The following is a 21,949-nucleotide window of genomic DNA, read 5'->3' as shown; positions in this document are numbered from 1 at the left end:
TGATGCAAAAGCCGTTATACGGAATGTTAATTCTTTATCTTCATGGTGGTTGACATTATTATTTTTATTTTATTGCTAATAATGGATGAAGGGAAATTGTAGTTCATCGCACTGTGGTTCAAGGAATTAAGAGTGGGAGCAAAAATATTTCCTAGCAGGCAAGTGATTCCCTGGAGGGTTGTTGGCACTTGTGTGGTTGCCAGGCAACCAGGAAGGACTCAGCCAGGATATAATCGTGGACTTGTAAAAAGCAAGAAACAATTGTGTCGTGTTGACTTATTTCTGACTTCTCAGAGATGCCCCATGAGCCTGCTCAAATTTAAAAGACTTCGCATTCGTGATGTTGACTGCTCTGTTAAGAGGAATATACACAGAACATAGAATTGGGCTGAAGGTGAGAATTTGATCTCCCTTTCTGATCAAAGTCAAAAAAGCTGTGAGTGCAAATAAAATATTTTTTTCAGTCACACCTTCTTTCTCCAATTGGTTGTTTTTCTTTGGTCACAGTGGTGATTTCTAAAAAATCAAATTAGAAATACAAGATGGACCAGAGAGGACTGTTTTTTTTTCCTTAGGCCATACGGTCAGTCTTAACGAGCATAACAAAAAGTTATCTACTTGTTTAATTGCAAAATTCCAAAATAATGTACTACTATTTTTTTTTCCCCGACCAACCTTGAGAGCCACCAGCCTGACTGTTACATTTTTTAAACAGAGCACTTTTGTACAGCAGCTTTAAAGGCACCTCATTTGCTGCACACACTTTTTTCCTCTCCATTGCATGCTCTTGTATTATTTATTCCCTTAGACAGTGTGTGGCTGTTTTTTTCTTCTTCAATCAAATATGGAGTCAGTTGCCTTTCATCTTGCTCACCATGCAAAAATGATCACTGAGATGCCGGCCGGGGGTGCACTGTCCTATTGCTTCTTCTGGGATGAATCGGGTGCAGAGTCATTTACCCGGGCTGACATTCATTCTCACATTTTCTTTTGTGTCTACACAATGCCGTGCTCCAATATTGTCCTTGCTTGGATGAATTCTTGCAGATGCGTGATAAGTGTGCAAGTGCAGTCAAAAAGGAGAGGCAGGTGAGATGAGTGAGTGAGGCACCAGTGATCTGGCTGAGGCCGTCGCCATATGCGGGCTAGCTATTTGTTCTATATACTGTACAGTAGACACACACGCTCAGAGAGTTTCGAGCTGCAAACTGTCTCGATGCCATATAGACTGCAGACGGAAAATATCGACAGTGTTTTTCTTTTGTACAGCTGTGCTCAGAATGAAGCAGCACGTCTAAAATATTTGCTGTGTTCCAAATGATCACACATGTACAGTTTGAATATTTGGTGAAAACATATTTTTTTGATAGACACTGTAACAGTCAGGTAAACATCAAATATTTGGGCGATTATGCTATGAGGCTGACTCGATGTCATTCTTGTGTCTGTTCAGACTCAGCTTGTCAAAACTCGTTTTCCTCGTGGGCCACATTATGACAGTGAAAAAGTATACATCTGCAATCACTTCATTTTTACGAAATGTATTTAACAACAGCCTTGATTTGAAATCCGAAGTCACAGCGAATCACGACAAGCAAATATTTAATTAAATACCGGTAAATGTTGTCCATCTGATGCCAAAAAAAGAATTAATAAGGGGTGTCCAGAAAGTAGAGACCTTGTTTGACTTGAGCCACAGTTGCTTCTAATCAACCTGACAGCAAACTTGTTTACCCGCTGACTCTGGCATTGAGTTTGAACACTTGTGCTTTGGACTGATATCCCGTTTGATAATTAGCTTCCCAGATGAGCCTCATTACGGATGTTGTGCCACACCATTAGGCAAATCATCTTTTTTAATGCTTAAGTGTGAGTAAAATCCTGATGGAAATCCCTCGTGAAAAAGAATTAAAGTAATGGATATTTTGAGAAAAGCTTTCAAATCCTGTAGGGTGAATCCAGAAATGTGTTTTTAAAGACAAGATAATTGATGAAAATGTGCACTGAGGGCTTCAAGCTGGCATGGCCACTTTAGAACGCCTCGTTACTTGTTTTGCCATTTTAAATATCTTTCTTAAGTGAGCATTTCAAAGCGATGGTATTTCATACAGCTCTTGTATTAGATCCCAAATCTACCCAATGATCAGAGTGTGGCTCCGGTTCTGTTCTTCTGCCAAGGTCTTTCCCTCAAAGGGGAGGGGACACATTGCAAGAGAGGTCGTAATCACTAAGGAAACAAGCTAGAATCATGTCGACCTTGAGGGAAACAAAAGACATTGACAAGTGTGGCAAGAGAAAGGAAAATATTCTCAACCCTTTAATCAGATGTGCTGGAGGACATAAAGCCATGTTTGGTGGAGACAAGCCATCAAAAGAAAAGAAAAGAAAAAACAGGTGGGGAGTGTTTTTGATTTCATCGACTGAGTGAAGAAAGACCAAAACATGTATCAAAAGGAGAAGATCTGCTATGCACAACATACGGAAATGAAGCCACATTGAAGAAAACTCTCCTTCTGCTTCACCGCATCAAAGACTCTTCCTGGAGGGCTTTAATAAGTCGGACGGAGGGGGCGGGGGGTTCAGGTTTTTAAGCTCCGGCCCTGTCATCATGTGATTCGCTGCTCTGAGCAGGGTTTTTGCAAAAAGCAGCAGATGAGTTGCGTATGTGGGAAGGTGAAAGGTGGATTCACAGAGGAATGTGTCTTTCTGTCTTCGTGATTGTTGTTGTTGTCTTTTTCTCTTTGTGTGGCAAAATATTGGATGTCCCACCTTTATCGTGGCTACCGTATTTTCCGGACTATAAGGCGCACCTAAAAACCTAAAATTTTCTCAAAAGCCAACAGTGCGCCTTATAATCCAGTGCGCTTTATATATGGACCAAATTCCTAAATTTAAACTGGCCCGAAGCATTGTGTCATGAAATCAATCATAAGTGGCCCGCTGAAGACTATGAATCATGAATCAAAAAGACTATGGCTCATTATTTTGTGATTATAAAGTGATTTGTTGCGTCTGAAGTTGAAATAAAAAAGATAAAATGGAGAATGATTTGATTTGGATTAAAAATCTGACATGATGCATTAAGGGTGCGCCTTATAGTCCAGTGCGCCTTATATAAGGACAAAGTTTTAAAATGAGCCATTCATTGAAGGTGCGCCTTATAGTCCGGTGCGCCTTATAGTCCGGAAAATACGGTACTTTGTCTTTGAGAGGATATTTTGGCTGGTCCGCCTAGCAAAGATCCACTTCAGAAGTGTGTGTGTGTGCGTGTGTGTGTGTGTACAGTATCCACAACTAACTGTAGGGGTACACTCGCCTGACTTGATCGTCTGAACAGCAGTGTTGAAAATGGTTCGGTGGATATCCACAATTAACATTGTCCGAATCTTCTCAAAATAAACCAAAAACCAAGACAAGTTTTTGTTTGGCCTTGGGAGGTCTGTGCTCTACTGTCCTAGTTTTTGCAAATGTGGCCAGAAGACGTGAGGCGCTCATCGTGTTGGGTGTGATGAATAAATTGTTCCCTGTGCCTTTTTATAGCTTTGATAAATATTCATTTCATTGCAGTGCAAAGTCATTGATGAGGTGAGCGACGATGTTCAAATCACAATTCGGTGGGACCCGCATATCATTTTTCACAAATAGTCAGGGTAGTAGTAATAATAGTCATCCCGCGAGTGGTCTCGTTTTTTTTCTTTTGCTGATGAGATGTGATTGTGAAGTCTCCGATTCACACACACACACAGTCCAGCAATTGGCGGGACAGTGCAGCACAATGTTCTGTCCTCCTTTTTTCGATCTTGTTTTTTTTCCCCCTTCTCTATGCCTTCCAATCTCGGGGGGGGAAGCGTTAAAGGCGTAATGCTGGGAGCACTTGAGCATGGAGGACTCCTCTTGAATGCTAAGCAGTGTTCAAGCGGCGCACTGAAGCACACAACTTATGTGCAGTGGCGTATTTAGTAGGAATCTGCACTCAAACGGCCGAAACTGAAAACCGGAAATAAGGAAACCAAGGCCAAAAACCGAAAAGGAATGATAAGAAAAAAAATCAAATAAAAAATCCTTGGCTTCTTCATTTTCACTTATTTGAAGCGCGAACTTTCCAGCTCCTTCAGAGCGCAGAGCACATTTTCACGGCCACAGGAAAAACAGCCCTCGGCCAAGCGGCCTTCTCACCCTGGGCCAATTAAATGTTACATGGAGTTTAATTGGCCTGGGATTCATTTCCCCCTATAGATTTAAAAACATATACCTCCACATTACTCTACAGACCACCTTCTGCAATTATTTAGCTGAGGTGTATAATGTGTTTATTTTTGTTGTTTGATAGGGTGTATCCAATCAAAGTGTTAAAGCTACACTTGTATTGGCACATATTTGATACATATTCGATTTTTATCCAGATTTGCAGAGGCCTAATTTTGATAAAAAAAATTTTTTAACATTATATGTAATATTATAAATCGTTATTGTGTCACTTGAACTATTCTGAGTAAATGCAGTCTTATTACACGGAGCTGAATTTATTTTTATGCTTGTCTGTCAGTTCTGAATGTTAAAAAAAAGGATTCAAGCAATATCATAGCAATAAAGTGACAGATTGAACCACAAACAAAATAATTCACCTATCAGGATTTGACAGCAAAAATGGTCATCCACAACACGTTTGAGAGCCGCATCACAAATTCCGATGCGAAGGGAATGAAAAGATTTTGCAATACATTGGATTCATCGACACTTTTATTACAGATGTTCGAATCGAAGCCAAAAGTTACTTTCATCTTTGATTTACAAAAGTGCGACAAATCGGCTTGGTTTTCATGCCTCAGATCCGCTGAAATACGTCCCAAAATCCCAGCCATGGAACCCACACATACGCAGACAAATACATTTCATCTGGATGCCACGCTGCCTACACAGATCCTATTTGAGCTCGAGTAGGAAGGACGTGAGGAGGATGTGCATGGAGTGCGCATTTTCAACCCCACTTAGTTACTGCTGCTATTTCCGACATGACCTTTCTGCACAACCTGAAGAAATATCCACTTTTTAGGTAATATGAGAAGGTTGCACAGTCTAACATCAGTTACTGTACATTAAGTAGATTAAGATGGAAGCTGTTGCACTCAGGTCACAAAACATCAACGACTCTACTTGACATTAACAACCGGCTTTCCGTCACGCCGGTTGGATGGCTAGTATGATTTGAATCGATCAAAAGGTGAAATTGCTTCATCCACAGTACAGTACAAGATTTTTACTCAAGTAGGAGCAGAAAAACATGATTTAAAAAAGTTGCCTTGTGTTGCCGCCTTACCCTAAAAACTCTTTGAGCCACAATCAGAAACAACAACTGAAATCAAGCATTTTCTTCAAGTGTCTTTCACATCTCCCTGGAAATATTTTGGACGACTCTTCATCGAAGAATTGCTTTTGTGCAGCAACACTGAAGAATTTTCCAGCATGAATGGCTTTTTAAAATTTCTGCCACAGCATTTCATTCAGATTCAAGTCTGGACTTTGATGAGGCCAGTTTAAAACTCTTTTGAAGCCATTTAGAAGCCTGTTGGTCTGTTGTGTTTCATTGCACTGCTGCATAACCAAAGTACGTTTCCTTTTGAGGTCAAGAACTAATGGCCAAACATTCTATCTCAGAATTTTATGTTTAAAAAAAAATAAAAAGCTGATTTTATCTTCCCAGCGGTTACGGGGTTACGAACTGGGCAGTGTGAAATTTACCGTATTTTCCGGACTATAAGGCGCACCTAAAAACCTAAAATTTTCTCAAAAGCCGACAGTGCGCCTTATAGTCCGGTGCGCCTTATATATGGACCAAATTCCTAAATTTAAACTGGCCCGAAGCATTGTGTCATGAAATCAATCATAAGTGGCCCGCTGAAGACTATGAATCATGAATCAAAAAGACTATGGATCATTATTTTGTGATTATAAAGTAACTTGTTGCGTCTGAAGTTGAAATAAAAAAGATAAAATGGAGAATGATTTGATTTGGTTGAAAAATCTGACATGATGCATTAATGGTGCGCCTTATAGTCCGGTGCGCCTTATATAAGGACAAAGTTTTAAAATGGGCCATTCATTGAAGGTGCGCCTTATAGTCCGGTGCGCCTTATAGTCCGGAAAATACGGTACTCAAATTACTATAATATAGAGCAAAACAATAAAGCCAACCTTCAATGTATTTTTGCATCCAACCAAGTACTGCCAGGAAAGTCTGACCTCTGTTGTGCTCTTTCATTGAACTTGCTGCGTTTCGGTGGGGGGGGTTGATGGTTGGTCCTGTGAAAGGTAACTTGGTGGGGGTTGATTTGGACAGTTTTTACTGTATAGGAGAGAGTTGAGTGTGAAAGTTGTTCTAAAAGCACTCATACTGACTTCCATGCATCACTCAGCAGGCCTCCTGGCATTGTGACAGCACGCCGGCATAAAGATTTCATGGAACAGTAGGGGATGCCGTCTGCAAGCTTTTAAATGTTTAAACGTTGCTATTTCTTCCTGCTATGGCGGGAAGTGAGCATTTTCCTGCCCTGATCCCTGCCGTGTCACTGGTCCACTTCCTGTCGGGACTCACCGCAACAATCTCCTCGAGGCATCCACACACTGGTGTGATGTAAGATTTGCAGAAAGGTTGCTCATGTTTCTGCTCGCAGTGGCTGAGAACCCCAAACTGGATTGGCATTTCATTTCTTGTCACTTCTGTCAGGGATTTCCGAAACACTTTGTAGTGGAGCTATTTCTTGTGCTTCTGAATAATAATAATAACCCAAGCATATATTTAATAATGGATTACAATGACCTTTCGTTGTAATATAATTACAATAGTGCTGTTATGAGAGATGTTTTATTCACGTTGGATCAAAAGCAACTTTTTTCATTTGTTTGTTGTTGGGGTATTTATTTATTTTTTTGACAAATAATTAGGGTTGTTTTGTGAAAGAAAAAAAAAAGTGGGGGGGGGGTTAAAAAAGAGGAAAAAAAACAACTCAATTTTTGGGGTAGAAAGTTGGTTTGTTTTTTGACCCAAATTGTGTTTGTTGCGGAGCCATTTTTAGGGTGATTATTATTACATTGACTAATGTCTCATCAGAATTTTCTAATGTACAATTTCAAAATCAAATGTGAGATTATGTATTTTGTATTATGTATTTTGTGTCTGCTGGGACTATAAAGTGTAAGTAGTCAGATTTACCAACATCGTCATGTTATAGTACCTATTTCTGCAAGTTACTTTGTGGTTCCCATTCTTTCTATCCAGTATATGCAGGAACTCACTCATAATAGAGTGACCAAAGATAGAGGCTGTGCAAACTTTCATCTTTTCATGTTAGTGGCTTAATAAAACAGCAGCACTGACTGAGATTTCATTTGACAGCCATCGCCCACTCGCACACACTCTTGTCATTTTCTCACACTTCTTTTCACACTTCGCGGCCCCTTTCTGACAGATCACTTTCCACGCGCGGGAGCGACCAGACATACACGCGCGCGTGCACACAGCGAATTTAAAATGGGATGATCATGTAAGAGGCCCCATTAAATGAGGAGAACTTCCAACATGAAGACCTGTCAGCGCAAAACTCACTAACTCACTTTAGGAGTCCAGTCCACATACACAGATAGACCCCAAGTGGTGCTCACACACTGGATGAGCAAAGTGCCCTTTCCGCTGCAAATGCTTCCTTTTGAATTAAAAGTTGCCATACATAATGAATCTATTTTATACAAATGGAGAGGGACAATTATTTTTATGTAAAAGCAAAAAGAAAAAAAAGTCTACCTTACCTTAAAGCTCATCTTAAACATTTTGCAGTAGATTGTCAAGTGGCTCTCAATCAAGAGCTGGAGGGGGTAGTGACGAATATACAATACTTCATAATTGCAGGATACTGTCTATATTTTCTACCAGAGCGAGCGTCCAGGAAAGTGCATCTGTGAAGTAGACCAACCAAACAGAACAAAACCAATAGTTCATTTAAATATATGGTACTGTTTTTCTTACTTTTATAAAAACTTTGGCGATGGGTGTTTTGTTTTTTTATTACCAAAATTAAGGGTTTGTATGTGACAGGGAAACAAGAAGCCAGTGCATGTCAAAACGTTTAATAGACTAGGTAGGAAAACAATGACAAGGATAATAGGAGGAAGCAAAATCAAATACAATATTAACTAAACTATTGTTACATTCAGTTCATGCAATGTGAAAAAAAAGTCACCTTCAGTTGATCAAGACACCAACATTCAGTGCAGTGTCTCCCTCTTGTGGCTATGTAACAGTAGTACAACATTCATCTCTGCTGCACTGAGCTTTACACTTAAAAAATTCGTTGTTTGTAAAATGGCGTTAGATATACAAAATACTGTCAACTTTGCACATAAAGGTCATCTTAGATTGTGTGCCTGACGTTTAGTACTGCATATTGCACACAATGTGCTTAGACATTAATGGGAAAATGTGTACTTAGTTCATTTAATTATATTTACTTAAAAGTAAATGAATAGTGTGAAGTTGGTTGTTACTGTGAATGAAGATTTGGGGGGGGAAATGTGATTTATTCACGTAGTTCTGTTATGTTAAATTAACCAATAATGGATGATTCAGGGTTTTTTCATGCAACTATATTGACTTTTTTTAAACAAAACTTTACTTATTAAATTAAAGCATTTTAAATAGGAATTGTGTTCATAAAATATTATTCATGTAATATGCATTTGATTCATCCGTGTTTTTAATACAAACGTTTAAAAAGACTAACAAGTCATTTTAAAATATGAGGCTTGTAGGCCTAAAAAAAATACATAACTTTTTTCTGCTAAGGAGGATGTGCGATTTCCTAAAACAAAAATGTTGAAATTCAGACAAAAATTGTTTGTGAAAATTCATACGGTCTTCTTTTTTTCCGTTTACTATTTTAAATGGTTCTTTTGGTCAGACAGAAAAAAAGTTTTACCTTTGCTGTACATGTTTCGGCTACTTCCTGTAGTTTTTCTCAGATGGAAAAGTGACGTATCTTATAAGTTTCTTGCTTCGGCCAGACAACAGGGGGAGTTTGCGCCCCCTACTGTCTGGAGTCTTCGCAAAAACGGCATCCCATGTACGAGCTTAGTTCAGACTTCTGTGACCTCAGTTGTGGATTTCGATGACCTCTCTGATCCAGCGGTGGTGTTTATTGCTTTCAGCTTCCAGACAAAGATCCTTCAGTGTTTCCAGACACCTGTTCATTTGTTTCTTAATTCACACGCAAACAAAAGTGAAAGAGTATACAGCACATTTACACGCAAACAGACAGTTTAGTAAAACAGCGTATATGATACGAACATAAGAAAAATAAAGGTCTTGTGTGTGAAAAAAATACTGTAGATCAAATGCAATGGGACTTGGAGTCCACCAAAATAAACTAATACTGGCACCTTTTGTGAGAGATGAATTTCTTCACTCCTGACAGAAACAACAAATAATCAACCCTTGTTTAAAAAAAAAAAAAAAAAAAAGCCCAGTGTTAGACATGACAGAAACTGCTTTTCAGTCACAATTGTGGGGTCCAGCAAAGATCATGACAAAAGTCTGCTTTAGGTTTTGGTCTTGAGAAAATACCAGCGTGGGCTAACAATTCCCGTGCATTGAATAATAAATGTTGAATTCTGGATTACTTTGGTATCATTGCACAATTCAGATCATGAAAGACTGGGTTGGTTTGTAGGTCTTGATCTGTGGGGAACACGCAGGAAAACAATCCATTCTTTAAATGAACCAGGTTGGTTATCGGCGACATGAATGGCAACACAAACAAACATAACTCACGTTATGAATAGCTGGAGGAGGAGGAGGGTTGTACGACTTGGCACTGAAAGACAAACTGTACAAGTTACATAAATGTCCAAAAGTGTTTGAATAAAACAAAAGACTCACAACTCACCTGTTTGTTTTCTTCTCTTCTGGTTGGAGGGAGAAAAATGGGAGATGGTCAGAACAATATTTTGGAGTGTAGGCAGATTGCCACTCACACTATGGATGTTCCCTGCTGTATTTTTAGGATCGTAAAACAGTTGCAAGTAAAAACATCGTTTATGAAACCAAATGAAAACAATGATTTTTGAAAAATTAAAATTAACAGATTTTTGGGTGAAAATCTGTGATTTTCATCTTTGTCTTTTAATATCTCACATTCGCTTTCTGGGTTCATTTTAAGAGTATTTATTTTGATATTTTTGTACTACAGAAGAAGGAAGGGCTGCTGTTTAAGGATTGTAGTTTTTTTTATCTTGTCAAACTCATTTTTTGTCTCCTATCGAGCCAGATTTTGGTGAAGCACTAAGTCAGCACACCTGATTAAAAGGATCTTGATGACCTCGTAAAAACTGTTCAATTTTGGATCAGATGAATGGTAATAAAACCTGCTAGCAACATATCTATTAGTGAAGACAATTTGTCATTTTCGTATTGACACGTCAATTCAGAATTTGTCAAATATAATTAATTTGGCCCGCAGGCCCCCTGCTCTAGATACTTTTAAAAAAATAATTAATTATGCTTTGCAGATGTCTCCCTTAAACATGGCTCCAAAATATTATTGTGTTTAGTGCATGTTTCTCATGCTTGGTTTGTAAGCCTCCAACTCACTCTTGCAAAATCCTTGACGTCGGCATACGCACACACCGATGCAACAGAGGAGCGTGAGAATCACAAAACTTGAGGCGCCAGCGATCAAAACGGAGATGTCCAATGGATCTGTGCCCCAAAAAAAATCTCTTGTAAATGACTTGTAAAGTATAGACGAGTTAGGGCAGGGGCGCAACTCAACTTACAGTCAATAACTTTGAGTTGCCGAGCCACGCAGCTCTTGGGTGCCCCCACATTGTTGGAGGATTCACAGCGATACAACCCAGAATCCACTTTGGAAACACTTGTAAACTTCTGCTTGGAGTGATGAGTGGAAGAGAGAAAGAGCAACAGCTGCACACGTGTTCCTTCACAAGTGTGTGCTTTGTGCTTGGCGCCATGTGTCACACAACGGTTGCGCACTCACCAACGTGCCTCTGCGAGTGTCCATGCTGTACGGCGTGTCAGACGAGACTTTCAGAGCCCTGTTGTCTTTGTACCAACTGTACGTCGCCGGGGGCACGCTCTGCTTGTCTTTGCACAGAAGCTCCAGGTCGGAGCCCACAAACACCGAGCGGGGCACCTCGCAAGATGGGATGTGGGGCGGCACTGAGGATACAAACAACAGCAATTGCACAATACATTTACATCTAACATCTAAACACAACAGTTGATTCAAATTAATTAGTGACGTAATTCGAGAAAAACACAGCGCTGTCATGGATCGGATGGCGACCAAATGCAGCTTGGACCAAGGTCTATTGAGGGGAACGACTAACAGACTCGGCAGACTGACGTAACTTACTAACAAAACCAACAACAGAGACAAAAGACATCAAGACATTGACAAACGACAACAACAATGACCCGACCGGCGTGAGGGGCAGACAGGACTTATATACACGACAGGTAACAAGAGGCAGGTGAGAATAATCAAACTCATCATGGGCACACAGGAGGGGAGGGGCGAGCACACAGACAGAAACCATGACAACAGAGACACACAATAACACGGCTGGGGACGAGACGTGACAAGCGCCCGAGGAAAAACAACCAATCAGAGACAAAAGATGTAACAGGTATTTCCTTGGCCTTTGGGAGCGATGCTGAAACTATGGGTGGAATATACACCTCCAGAAAACAAAGGAAAAAAATGCCAACAAGTGGACATAGGTCTAGCTAATAGAATAACAGCCAAGGGGGACTCGGGCAGCAACTGTTGTCACTCTGGGACCGACCCGCTTTAATGGATGTTAACATCTAATATTCCCGATGCATACCGTGTACGTCAAGGGTGACTGTGGCCTCTCCAAAGCTGACGTGGTCATCGCCGGCGGTCACTTCACAGCGATACTCCCCCGAATCTTTCTGTGTCACCGAGTGGATGGTCAGAGTGGCTCCTTCCACGTTGGCCCGGCCAGCGTATGAGCCTGCGGTGGTGGGAAAGAAATTGCCATGTCCAATGCCAGAAAACAGTGAGAAAGAGTGAGTGGTCATTACCCACCAGTAAATTTGTTGTTAAAGTAGACAAAGGTTACAGCTTTTCCTTTCTTCTTCCACTCGATTCGAGGGTTCTGGTCCTTCTCGGTGCGGAAGTCGCAGGACAAAACGGCATCTGGATAGGACATGACAAACATCGTGATGACGTCATGTCCAATATGGCATAGCTTAGTTTGTTATGATGTGATGCACAGTGGTGCCTTTAGCTTCCATTTGTGCCGTTTGCTCCATTTGTGCCAATTCAAGTTAGCGACCAAACCAGGAAGGCTACTGTGAAGGCTACTTTGCTTGTTTAAAGGAAGGTTTTAAAAAAAGAAAAGTCAGAAGGAAGGTGCTCTTACCTGTGTGTTCATGGACCTCTACTTTGGTTTTAGAGGAACTCACTGTCACTGACATACTGACAGGACCTGCAAGAAGCAAAATGAATGACCAGCTTCACATCAAACATTGCTTTCCATCATTCATTGATCACTGGAGTACTTTATGAAAGCAGACTGCTTATCTTTTCTTTTTAATCCAAATAATACGTTTGCAAACATCTGCTTTTAAAAATGACCAAACCAGTAAATGAACAACATCAATCCCGCTCATGTGATATTGCATAATTGTTGCTGTTTTTTTTATCACTAAACAATCCCAAACAAACAACAATAATCAATTAATAAACAGTATTTGGGTAAATGGTTTTAATGCAAAATAAAACGGTATCTTATTATTTGATTGATCGATAGAATATTCAATACGTATTTAATTATGAGAGGCTTAAAAGACCGATTGACTGAAAGACTGACAGAATTGTTTTTTTTTTTAACATTTATAAACAATTAGTGAGGGAATTGCCAATGTGTGTGCGTGTGTGCGTGCGTGCGCGCGCGAGCGTGCGCGTGCGTGCGTGCATGTGGTGGTACCAGGAGCGCTGCTGTTTTGGAATGTAAAAGTGATGGACGACTTTCAGAAGGGGCGGATTCAAGACAATACTGAAAACCTACTTATATATATATATATATATATATATATATATATATATATATATATATATACTATATATATATATATATATATATATATATATATATATATATACATATATATATATATATATATATATATATATATATATACTATATCCGAACTAAACACATCAGGACTGCATCACAACTGCAGTTAACTAAACATGACTAAACAAACTAAACTAAACAAAAGTTCGAAAGCATATTTTGCAAATCATAAAAATGAAGGTTTTCTTTTCCATATGTTCGGTACATGTAGTAGCGGCATTTTAAATCCACGATTAGTTACAAAAACTTGTAGCAGCAGCAGCATTTTAAATACACAATTTAAATACACGACAAAACAATCAGGAAAAAGGTACATTTCATTTAGCCTGAAGTTTCTTGATATTCTTTATATTCTATATAATATAAGAAAAATAGATGATACGTCCATTTGAAAGTTATCAAAACAACAGTGCATGCTGGACTGCATGTGCTGCTTTTGCACATGCAACCGATCAACAAACTATTGCACAGGATTTGAAGAGAGAACAACATGCAAAGAAGTGCCAAGTTGTTTTTTGAAACACTCACAGTGTATGCAGAGTAGAAGTAAGAGCAAGAACATCATTGTCGTCTTCTCATCCGCCTTCACGCGTGGGTTCGCTCGGACGTGCTCTTGTGTGTGGACCTTCTTTAATTTCCACACACACACCACGCAGGAAAAAAAAGGCGCGAGCAAGGGTTGTGGAGCAGATGACGACACGTGATCGTGACGACGCTTTGTTTTGCTTCATCATCACAAGTGGCAGGTCAGGAGTGACTCAATTGGGACTCAATTAAACACGTTGCTTGAGTCCATTATTTATTACGGATTATTTTCTATCATTCTCAGTAGTCGTAGTATATTATACAAAACATTATTGGGGAGACAATAGTTTGAAATATAATAATAATAATAAACATCATCATCATATTATTATTAATAATAATAATAATAATATTTTTATTCTTGGCCGGTGAGCAGTTCAGTGTCTAGTCTGCCTTTCGCCCTAATGTCAGCTGGGATATACCTAGCACCCCCTAACCCACCATAGCCCCTAATTTGAAAAGTAATAAGAATAATAAGAATAATAATACTTTCTTATTCTTACTATTTTGTGGCATTTAATTCCTCTAAAAATGTATTGAAACCTGCTTGAATGTAAATAAAGTCTGATGACTGAAGATATTAATCAATATGTCTTCAGCAGCTGAGCATTAAAATAAGAACAGAAATGTAGTTAAGAATGACCATTCTGGACATAATTAGTTTGTTTTGTTTAGTTTTAGTCAAATAGAAGCAAAATATTAATTGTAGTTAGAAAAAGTAATATAATAAAGAGGGAGAAATATGTGATGTAATGGTAATAAGTCGTCATGTTAAGACTAACATTTCCCCAAAGTTGTCATTTCACAGTAAAATTCATGATATGAGCTTGAATTTTACAACAAAAAAAAGTCTTAATGTCATGACAGTCAAGTTGCAATTTCATGGAAATCAATTTGTAATTTTACAATAAATATCACCGTTTAATGACACAGTCGCTGATGCTTTTGGGGTTCATTCACGTGACTTGAGTGCGGACAGAAACGGATCAATTCCCACTCAGTGAGGCTGTGCATGTTGGATAAGTGGTGTTGAAACATACACACGTACTCGGTAAAGCCTGTGTAGTATTGCTGCATGTGAAAATGAAATGGAAGATTGGTCAGTTGATCGTGGTGAGGCTTCCTGGTGCCATCGCCATGATTTGGTGCAGTAGAAGAAGCAGAGAAGAAGCAGCTGCAGCTTGAGCTCCAACCGTGTCCTTACGTATTGGGTTTCCCACCCGCCTGGTCCACACAAGCGCCCATTGTCACCCATGCCACTCGCCTGTGGCACATGCTTACATTTGGCTTGCGTGTACACTCACTCACTCACGCACACGCACACACACACACACACAAAGACAAGGATACAAATACACAAAATCTTTGCCGCCGCACCTGTTCACTCTGTCAGCTGCTGCCCTGTGACACCAACGCACACACACACACACACACACACACACACACGCACAAGCACACGCTTATAACATGACACTTTGCACAGGCGTGTTATCCACCCTCACATAATAAATCCCCCCTGTAAGCGAATCATCTGGCCACACATTAGGTACAGTTGCACAATTGAATGACGTCCAATACAAAAGTGGCCAAGTGATCCTAAAGTTTTGGTTGCCTTATTTAGTCACATGAGAAAGGGGTTAAAAGTATCGTGCAATAAAAGTACAAGCGTATGCACCGGATGAGTCAGTACCATCCTGGAGGAGTTGGACAATGTGCGCAACTTCAGGAGGGTTAAGAAATCGCCTCATGCTCCCAGTCGTGATAATGACTCTAGCTAAAGCCAACACTTGTGGAAAAACAATTCAAAAAGATCAAGAGGGAGGAACTTGAAATGGCCTCCACCTGCAAAAGCAGTCTTGGCTGTTTGTCTTCACGTCCTCTTTCCCCCTTGTGGCATCCAGTCCATTGCCAGCCACACTTGCCGGTCTCGCGCTTGGCAGTCGGAGTACATGCCCAGCCTTTCTCCTTCTAGCTGAAATACTTTGACCGCGTAAAGTTCAGATTTGATTTTCCATTCCCGAAGAAAAAAAATCAAGTTCCACACTTCAATTCCTACTTTTATTTAACAGTTTAGAATATGCGACATGACTTTATTTTGTTTTTAAACATTTTACCTACATAAATATTTGCCTTACAATGCACCCCATAAATGAAATGATCAACCTAACAGTATTACTCATCCGGTCCCTCGTCTTGGTATTGTCCATCATCAGCATTGAATTGAGCAGAATACGATTACTTGGATACCAAAACGGTACTTCTAAAATTAGGGGAGCACAAGAAGCAGAGACAAATAACGATAACTTGATAGCATATCACATTGACTGGTATTCCCGATTGGCGATCCACCTCACTATTGCTCCAGTAGTCTGCTGGTCGTGCAAAAGAAAAATCAGGCAGAAGGCAGTCCTGAGAATTTCAGTGCTCACTGCCGAGTGACCCGCTAGGACACGCAGCACGTGGACGACTTGGGCTGCTCTAGTATGGACTCTCTGCGCAGGTCGTTGGGGACGCTTCCCTCGGGGCCCCACACGTTGAGCTCGCCGTAAATGCCCATGTCGATCATCTCCTCCTGCCAGGGGATCGGGATGTTGCCTGAGGAGAATTCATCAAAAAAGCTCCTGTCCGGGTCCTCCAGCGCGACGCCCTTGACCGAAGAGAAGGCGCCAACGTCGTCCAGACTTTTGGCGTACACCACCCTGGGGTCCGGAATGAACGGGGGTGGCACGATGCCTGCAAAGGGAATTTGATTGATTTCATTTTAGAAATAGTTATTCATGCACCCTCCGTAGACTCGCTCAATTCAACTCGGAATAATGTGAAGGTGTGCAAAGGAGCAACCATACTTAGAGGTTCAAGATTTGAGTCATTATTGATATAAAATACAATATCATACTATACACACTACAAAATTTCCTCTCAATTGAAAGAAAGAGCACATTAATAATTATGATACTGTTAAATAAGAAATGTTTGAATTCATAAATTATAAATGTTTCATGTAAATTTTAAAATGTTTATAACAACAATAGATGAGTGCGATCCTTATGCCACTGAAATCATAACACACGTGACATTTTATTATTAGATTATTATTATCATTACTTCCAGTTTTATTTATAAGAAACATTTTTTGCACAAATAACGTTGGTATTATATTAAGAACAAATATTTTTTACTCCTACCTACCTACCTACCTACATATTTTTACACTTAAATATGAATACAATGTTATTACATTCCATCCATCCATCCATCCATCCATCCATCCATCCATCCATCCATCCATCCATCCATCCATCCATCCATCCATCCATCGTGGCTATCGTAGCAATTTCAAAATAGCGATATCGCATTTAACATGATTAAATGTATTACTTTGGTTAGAGTAGATTCCCCTTAGCATTTATGATGGCCTTTTCTTTTGTAGCTATGGTAACCAAAATATTAGATACAACTTTCATGATGTGAGCAGGGGAAAATAGATTGGACAAGAGTGTACCTGCGTTGAGCTTTCTCCAGTTGATGTCACTAAAAAAGGGGTGCGCTCTGATCTCGTCACAGCAGCCGTTCTTAAAACCCATCCGCTTGTCGACTTCTTTAGCCAGCAGCCCCTCACACAGAGACTTGGCCTTGTCACTGAAGTTCTCCGTGTAGCTCACCTCGCGGGTCAGCATTCGTTCTTTCATCTCCTCACGCTCAAGCTAAACAAAAATAAAAACAAAAGACATTTGTGCAAGTGTCAAGCGATTTGATTTGATTCAGAAATCGAGCAGCCAACCTTCTCTCCTCTGTTCCTGAAGGGGTTCTTGGCGGCGAGGAACTCAAACAAGGTGACACCTAGAGTGAAATAGTCTACAGAAGTGTCATATTTTTCTCCTTTCAGCATCTCCGGAGCCATGTAACCTGCAGGACACAAAGTGGAGCCATGACCAAAAATGTAATTGGGTGGGTAGGATGGATGGATGGATGGATGGATGGATGGATGGATGGATGGATGGATGGATGGATGGATGGATGGATGGATGGATGGATGGATGGATGGATGGATGGATGGATGGATGGATGGATGGATGGATGGATGGATGGATGGATGGATGGATGGATGGATGGATGGATGGATGGATGATAGCAACAGACTGCTTGTGTTTGTGTCGTATTTTTTTGTTTGGTTGTATGTATGAAAGATGATACAATACATAAATAAAGTTTTGTTTGATAATACAACAATGTTATTTATTTGCAACAAAAAAGAACAGAAGGCATCTATTCATGTTGTGGTGTTCTTCTTTCAAGTAGACATTTACTGCGGCCAGTAGTACTACTCGTTTCAATCAAAGAATGTTCTTTTTTTTTTTTTTTTTTTACCCAAGGCAAAAAGGAGCAGTCTATCTGAAGAGTGGTGTTTTTGTATTTTAATAAGACATATTTGCTGTAACTGATATTACATTTTGGCTTCGCTCATAATGGTAATCTTTTTTACCCTTTGGCAGAAAGGGGAATCATCGACTTCATAGGTGTCAAACCCAAGGCCCGGGGGCCAGATACGGCCCGCCGCATCATTTTATGTGGCCCGCGAAGACACATTTTGCATCGACTTTGTGTCATTAGTAAAATGACAAATTGTCGTCACTTTTTAAAAATAGATATTGCTCGCAATTTTTTATTAACATTCATCTTTCTCAACTATTTGAACAATTTTTACTAGTCTCTGATTTCAAAAGTAGTTATTCATCAGTTTGTTGTGTAGCCTATACTGTATGTATATAGACAACGTTGACAGTCATAATGGCCCTCCGAGAGAAACTATGACTCCACAAATGAGTTTGACACCCCTGATCTACGTGAGGTGGTCGGCCCAGTCACTTAATACATGCTCTTATTAGAGTGGAGGGCTCTATTTGAGACAAATATGTCCCAATCATTTTCAAGATGGGGTATCAAGACTTACCTGGTGTTCCAGCATAGCCTTTGGTCATTGTTTTGCCTTCTTTCAACTCCACAGCAAGACCCAGGTCAGATATTCGAACATTACCTGCCAACAGATACATCAATGATGACAAATCCAAATGACGAGAGGCATATCGTTTTGATTCTCGAGCATCACCATCATTATCAAGGAGCACATTCTCAGGTTTGAGATCTCTGTAGATGATTCTCTTCTGGTGCAGATGCTCCATGCCTTGAATGATCTGAGCGATGTAAAAACAGGCTCTTGTTTCATCAAAGCCCGGATTGTTCTCATCCACCAGGTATATGTGGTACCTTCAACAAAGAGAGACAGCAGGCAACTATTCGAGCTCCATCTCCCAAACGTTGTGGTATGATGTAAATTGACTATTGTGGTTGTCTTCAAAGATGTTTCCACCTCTCATCCGAGCAGGCCTCATAAGTCCATGCAACGAGGCTTGGTTCGGACAACACATGATGCAGTCTGAATCAAACCTTGTTGCGTGATTTAATGAAACCTGCTGGCATGAGAGACAAAACGTCTAGGACAGCAATAGGACAGTCCAGTTCGATCGGGTCAAAGCCCCGACAAATGACCTGCATTCACAAGCATATGTAAAGTAATTCCATGTATACAGTTGTCCTGTCGAATCAGGACAACTTTTTTTATTGAGTTACCTGATAAAATGGATCCTCACACTTTTAATTTATCATTTTTAACATTGAATTTGCTATTGAGCTTAAAATTTGGTCGATTCATGATCGCTTTAAGCATATTATGATCACATAACGTCGAGCAATAATAATATTTGCAGAGGGAGGCAGGAACGTAGATTTCCTTCCAGTTATTTACAATATAAAACAGAGCAGACACAAGCACAGATCATTTTGATCTTAAAATTTCAATGCCAAGTGGGTGTGACACGCATAGGCCAATTTTGAGGGCTTAGAGCGGTCTTGCTTGAGTCGAACAAATTTTGCCTCACGTCACAAATGAAAGATCAGATAATTCATCAGAGCACTTGTGTGTATCTAAATGGCTTTCTGCTTGATGGTTAAATTGTCATCACAAATTTCTAAGTTTAAAAATAAATAAATGCAGAAACAGGCACTCAAGTACAATACTGTAACCTTTCCAAGGTTGTAAGTAACCTTAAAGGGTAGTTTCCTTCCTACTGGATTATGTTGAGCAGATGTTTCATAATTTGAACAGACATTTTGAAATATATGAACAGTAAAAATGAACATTTGTCTAAGGTACCATTATAAAAAGCATTCACACTGATACCAGGCCCATGGAATCAGTTGTGCTTTTGTATACGCATCATCCAATTCTTCAGAAATTTTTGGACTATAAAATTACTTGAGATCCCCTCCATTCATGATGGTCATGACCAGACACAGCTCCTCCTTTGTCTGGAAGGCGTACGCCAGCGACACAATGAAGCGACTGTGGACCTTCTCCAGAATCCTCTTCTCCACCATCGCCCCCTAGAGGAGGAAAACGAAGATGCTTCATGAAAGTACAATTTGCAATGTAGAATTTAAAGCACTTTGCCATCAATGGTCTCAGACAAGTCAAGGGCAAGATATAACTGTGCCAAGCAGTTCCATTCAGAGGAGCTTTTCGGTAAAGCCCCCACTAATCACTCTATCCCTGTCTTAGGGTTTAATACTGCAGCCTACTTGTATTGTAGGGACAAAGATGATTAGCGGTAGCAAGAAAAAGGTACGACGAGTTGGTGCACAAAGAAATACATCACAATCTGCACAATGAATAAATGACAGACTCATAAGAAAAGGCTACAGTACTATTAAATGGATTAGGTACTTATGTATGTCACAGTGTGTCTAGAATTGCATTGCAAACTTCAGTTTTACAGATCACGCCCAGTGTTGTCCAACAGGGCATCGTAGTTACCGTGATTTGCATCGATTAGATATTTATTGAACAGTGCGGTTATTACTATGGTTGGCGGTGACATCATCCCATGTCAGCCTTTCCAAAAATGACAACCAGAAGCTGAAAGGGTCAAAAACAAAATGAGGACTGTCTGTAAATACTCCATTTTACATGCTACACAGCTCTTGTACAGATCATGATCAGACAAGAGTCATTGAAGACGGAGGAACTATTTACCTCATAGCCTTTCCGTTTCTTCAGCCTCTTTTTGTTCAGTTTCTTACAGGCGTAAAGTTTCCCCGTGGCTTTCATCTGACACGCCGACACTTCGCCAAAGCCACCTTTGCCAAGCACACGGAAGTCTAGGAACCAGTCTGCGTCCATTGGCTGCATCTCAAGCCACTTCCACTGGAGGAACCTCTTCAAGTACATGCTCTCGAGGTAGAACACGTAGGGCGCCTCCCGTAAGTAGTCCAGAGTAGCGGCCAGAGCTGCTGCAAACAAGTCATCGCCAACAGCCTCCTGGCCCTCTTTCACCTTGGCTATGGTGTCCTCAGAGAGGAAAGGGCAGAAATGTTTGGCCGAGGCTTCCATGTAGCGCTGGACAATCTTCGAGGCCTTCTTGGCTCGATCCGAATCCTCCGCCAGATCATAGTCCTCAATGTCCCGCCACAGACGATGAGCGCCGTGGTACTCTTGCTTGGTTTCCAGGAATTCCCTAAAGAGTCGTTTGCCGATGGGTTGTTCCACACAGACGCTGTCAAAAGCCAAATCGAGCGTGTCCTTCAGGTCCTCACACACTGTGATGTGAGGCAACTTGAGGCGAGAATGGTACTTCTTGTCTCGAGCCGCCGCCGGGTTGGAGCCGTCGATGCTGCCACGGGCATTGATGTAGGCGGAATTGGCCACCACAGTGGTCAGCCCCCCGATATCCATACTCGACCTTTAGGCCACGCAAAAGGGGTACATGTCAAGGAGTCTGGGTAGCAAGGGTATGGAGACCAGGGAGAGAAATGGTGCCGGTATCTGAACCAGCACTCTGGGCGGATGCAACAACTGTGTGTACATACACGCACACACCTGAGTCAACACCTTTTAGTAATCCCCTAAAACCCCAATGCCCCAGACAATGAGTGCGAGCACATACTGGAACAGAACAACACTGGCTGCAGGGGACGCTTTCACAAGATTTTACACGGCCTTAAATTGAGCCCGTCCTAATTGTGATCAGATTAGCGAAATGCACGACAGTTACGGAAAAGTTGAATAAAAACGAAATGAATTCAAATTTAAGTTGGCAGGATTTGCTCACTCTTACCACTCGCGTGGCATTGG

At 40.5% G+C, this 21,949-nt stretch overlaps 2 protein-coding genes across 5 annotated transcripts; both read right to left on the bottom strand.

The window, feature by feature from the left end:
- Nucleotides 1–8,105: 8,105 nt before the first annotated feature.
- Nucleotides 8,106–13,849, bottom strand: jam2b (junctional adhesion molecule 2b). Of its 4 annotated transcripts, none has more exons than XM_037240315.1 (10): nt 13,705–13,849; nt 12,460–12,525; nt 12,123–12,233; nt 11,899–12,048; nt 11,046–11,227; nt 10,825–10,933; nt 10,640–10,747; nt 9,936–9,954; nt 9,821–9,875; nt 8,106–9,727 (listed from the first exon to the last, which is right to left on the bottom strand). In XM_037240315.1, the coding sequence occupies exons 1-10, from the start codon at nt 13,739–13,741 to the stop codon at nt 9,689–9,691; spliced, it is 876 nt and encodes a 291-aa protein (XP_037096210.1). In that variant the 5' UTR covers nt 13,742–13,849; the 3' UTR covers nt 8,106–9,688. The 4 variants fall into 4 exon arrangements, with proteins under 4 accessions (XP_037096210.1, XP_037096212.1, XP_037096211.1 ...); XM_037240317.1 differs by having other exon boundaries at nt 9,821–9,863; XM_037240316.1 differs by having other exon boundaries at nt 9,936–9,951.
- A 1,956-nt stretch (nt 13,850–15,805) lies between these two features.
- grk1a (G protein-coupled receptor kinase 1 a) lies at nt 15,806–21,777 on the bottom strand. The gene is made up of 7 exons (XM_037240279.1): nt 20,852–21,777; nt 20,075–20,202; nt 18,869–19,026; nt 18,713–18,796; nt 17,543–17,667; nt 17,264–17,465; nt 15,806–16,494 (listed from the first exon to the last, which is right to left on the bottom strand). The coding sequence occupies exons 1-7, from the start codon at nt 21,548–21,550 to the stop codon at nt 16,205–16,207; spliced, it is 1,686 nt and encodes a 561-aa protein (XP_037096174.1). The 5' UTR covers nt 21,551–21,777; the 3' UTR covers nt 15,806–16,204.
- Between the last annotated feature and the right edge of the window lie 172 nt (nt 21,778–21,949).

The sequence above is a fragment of the Syngnathus acus genome, chromosome 21 (assembly GCF_901709675.1).
Source record: "Syngnathus acus chromosome 21, fSynAcu1.2, whole genome shotgun sequence".
Classification (NCBI taxonomy): Eukaryota; Metazoa; Chordata; class Actinopteri; order Syngnathiformes; family Syngnathidae; genus Syngnathus; species Syngnathus acus.
This window is presented reverse-complemented; position numbering and strand designations above follow the sequence as displayed.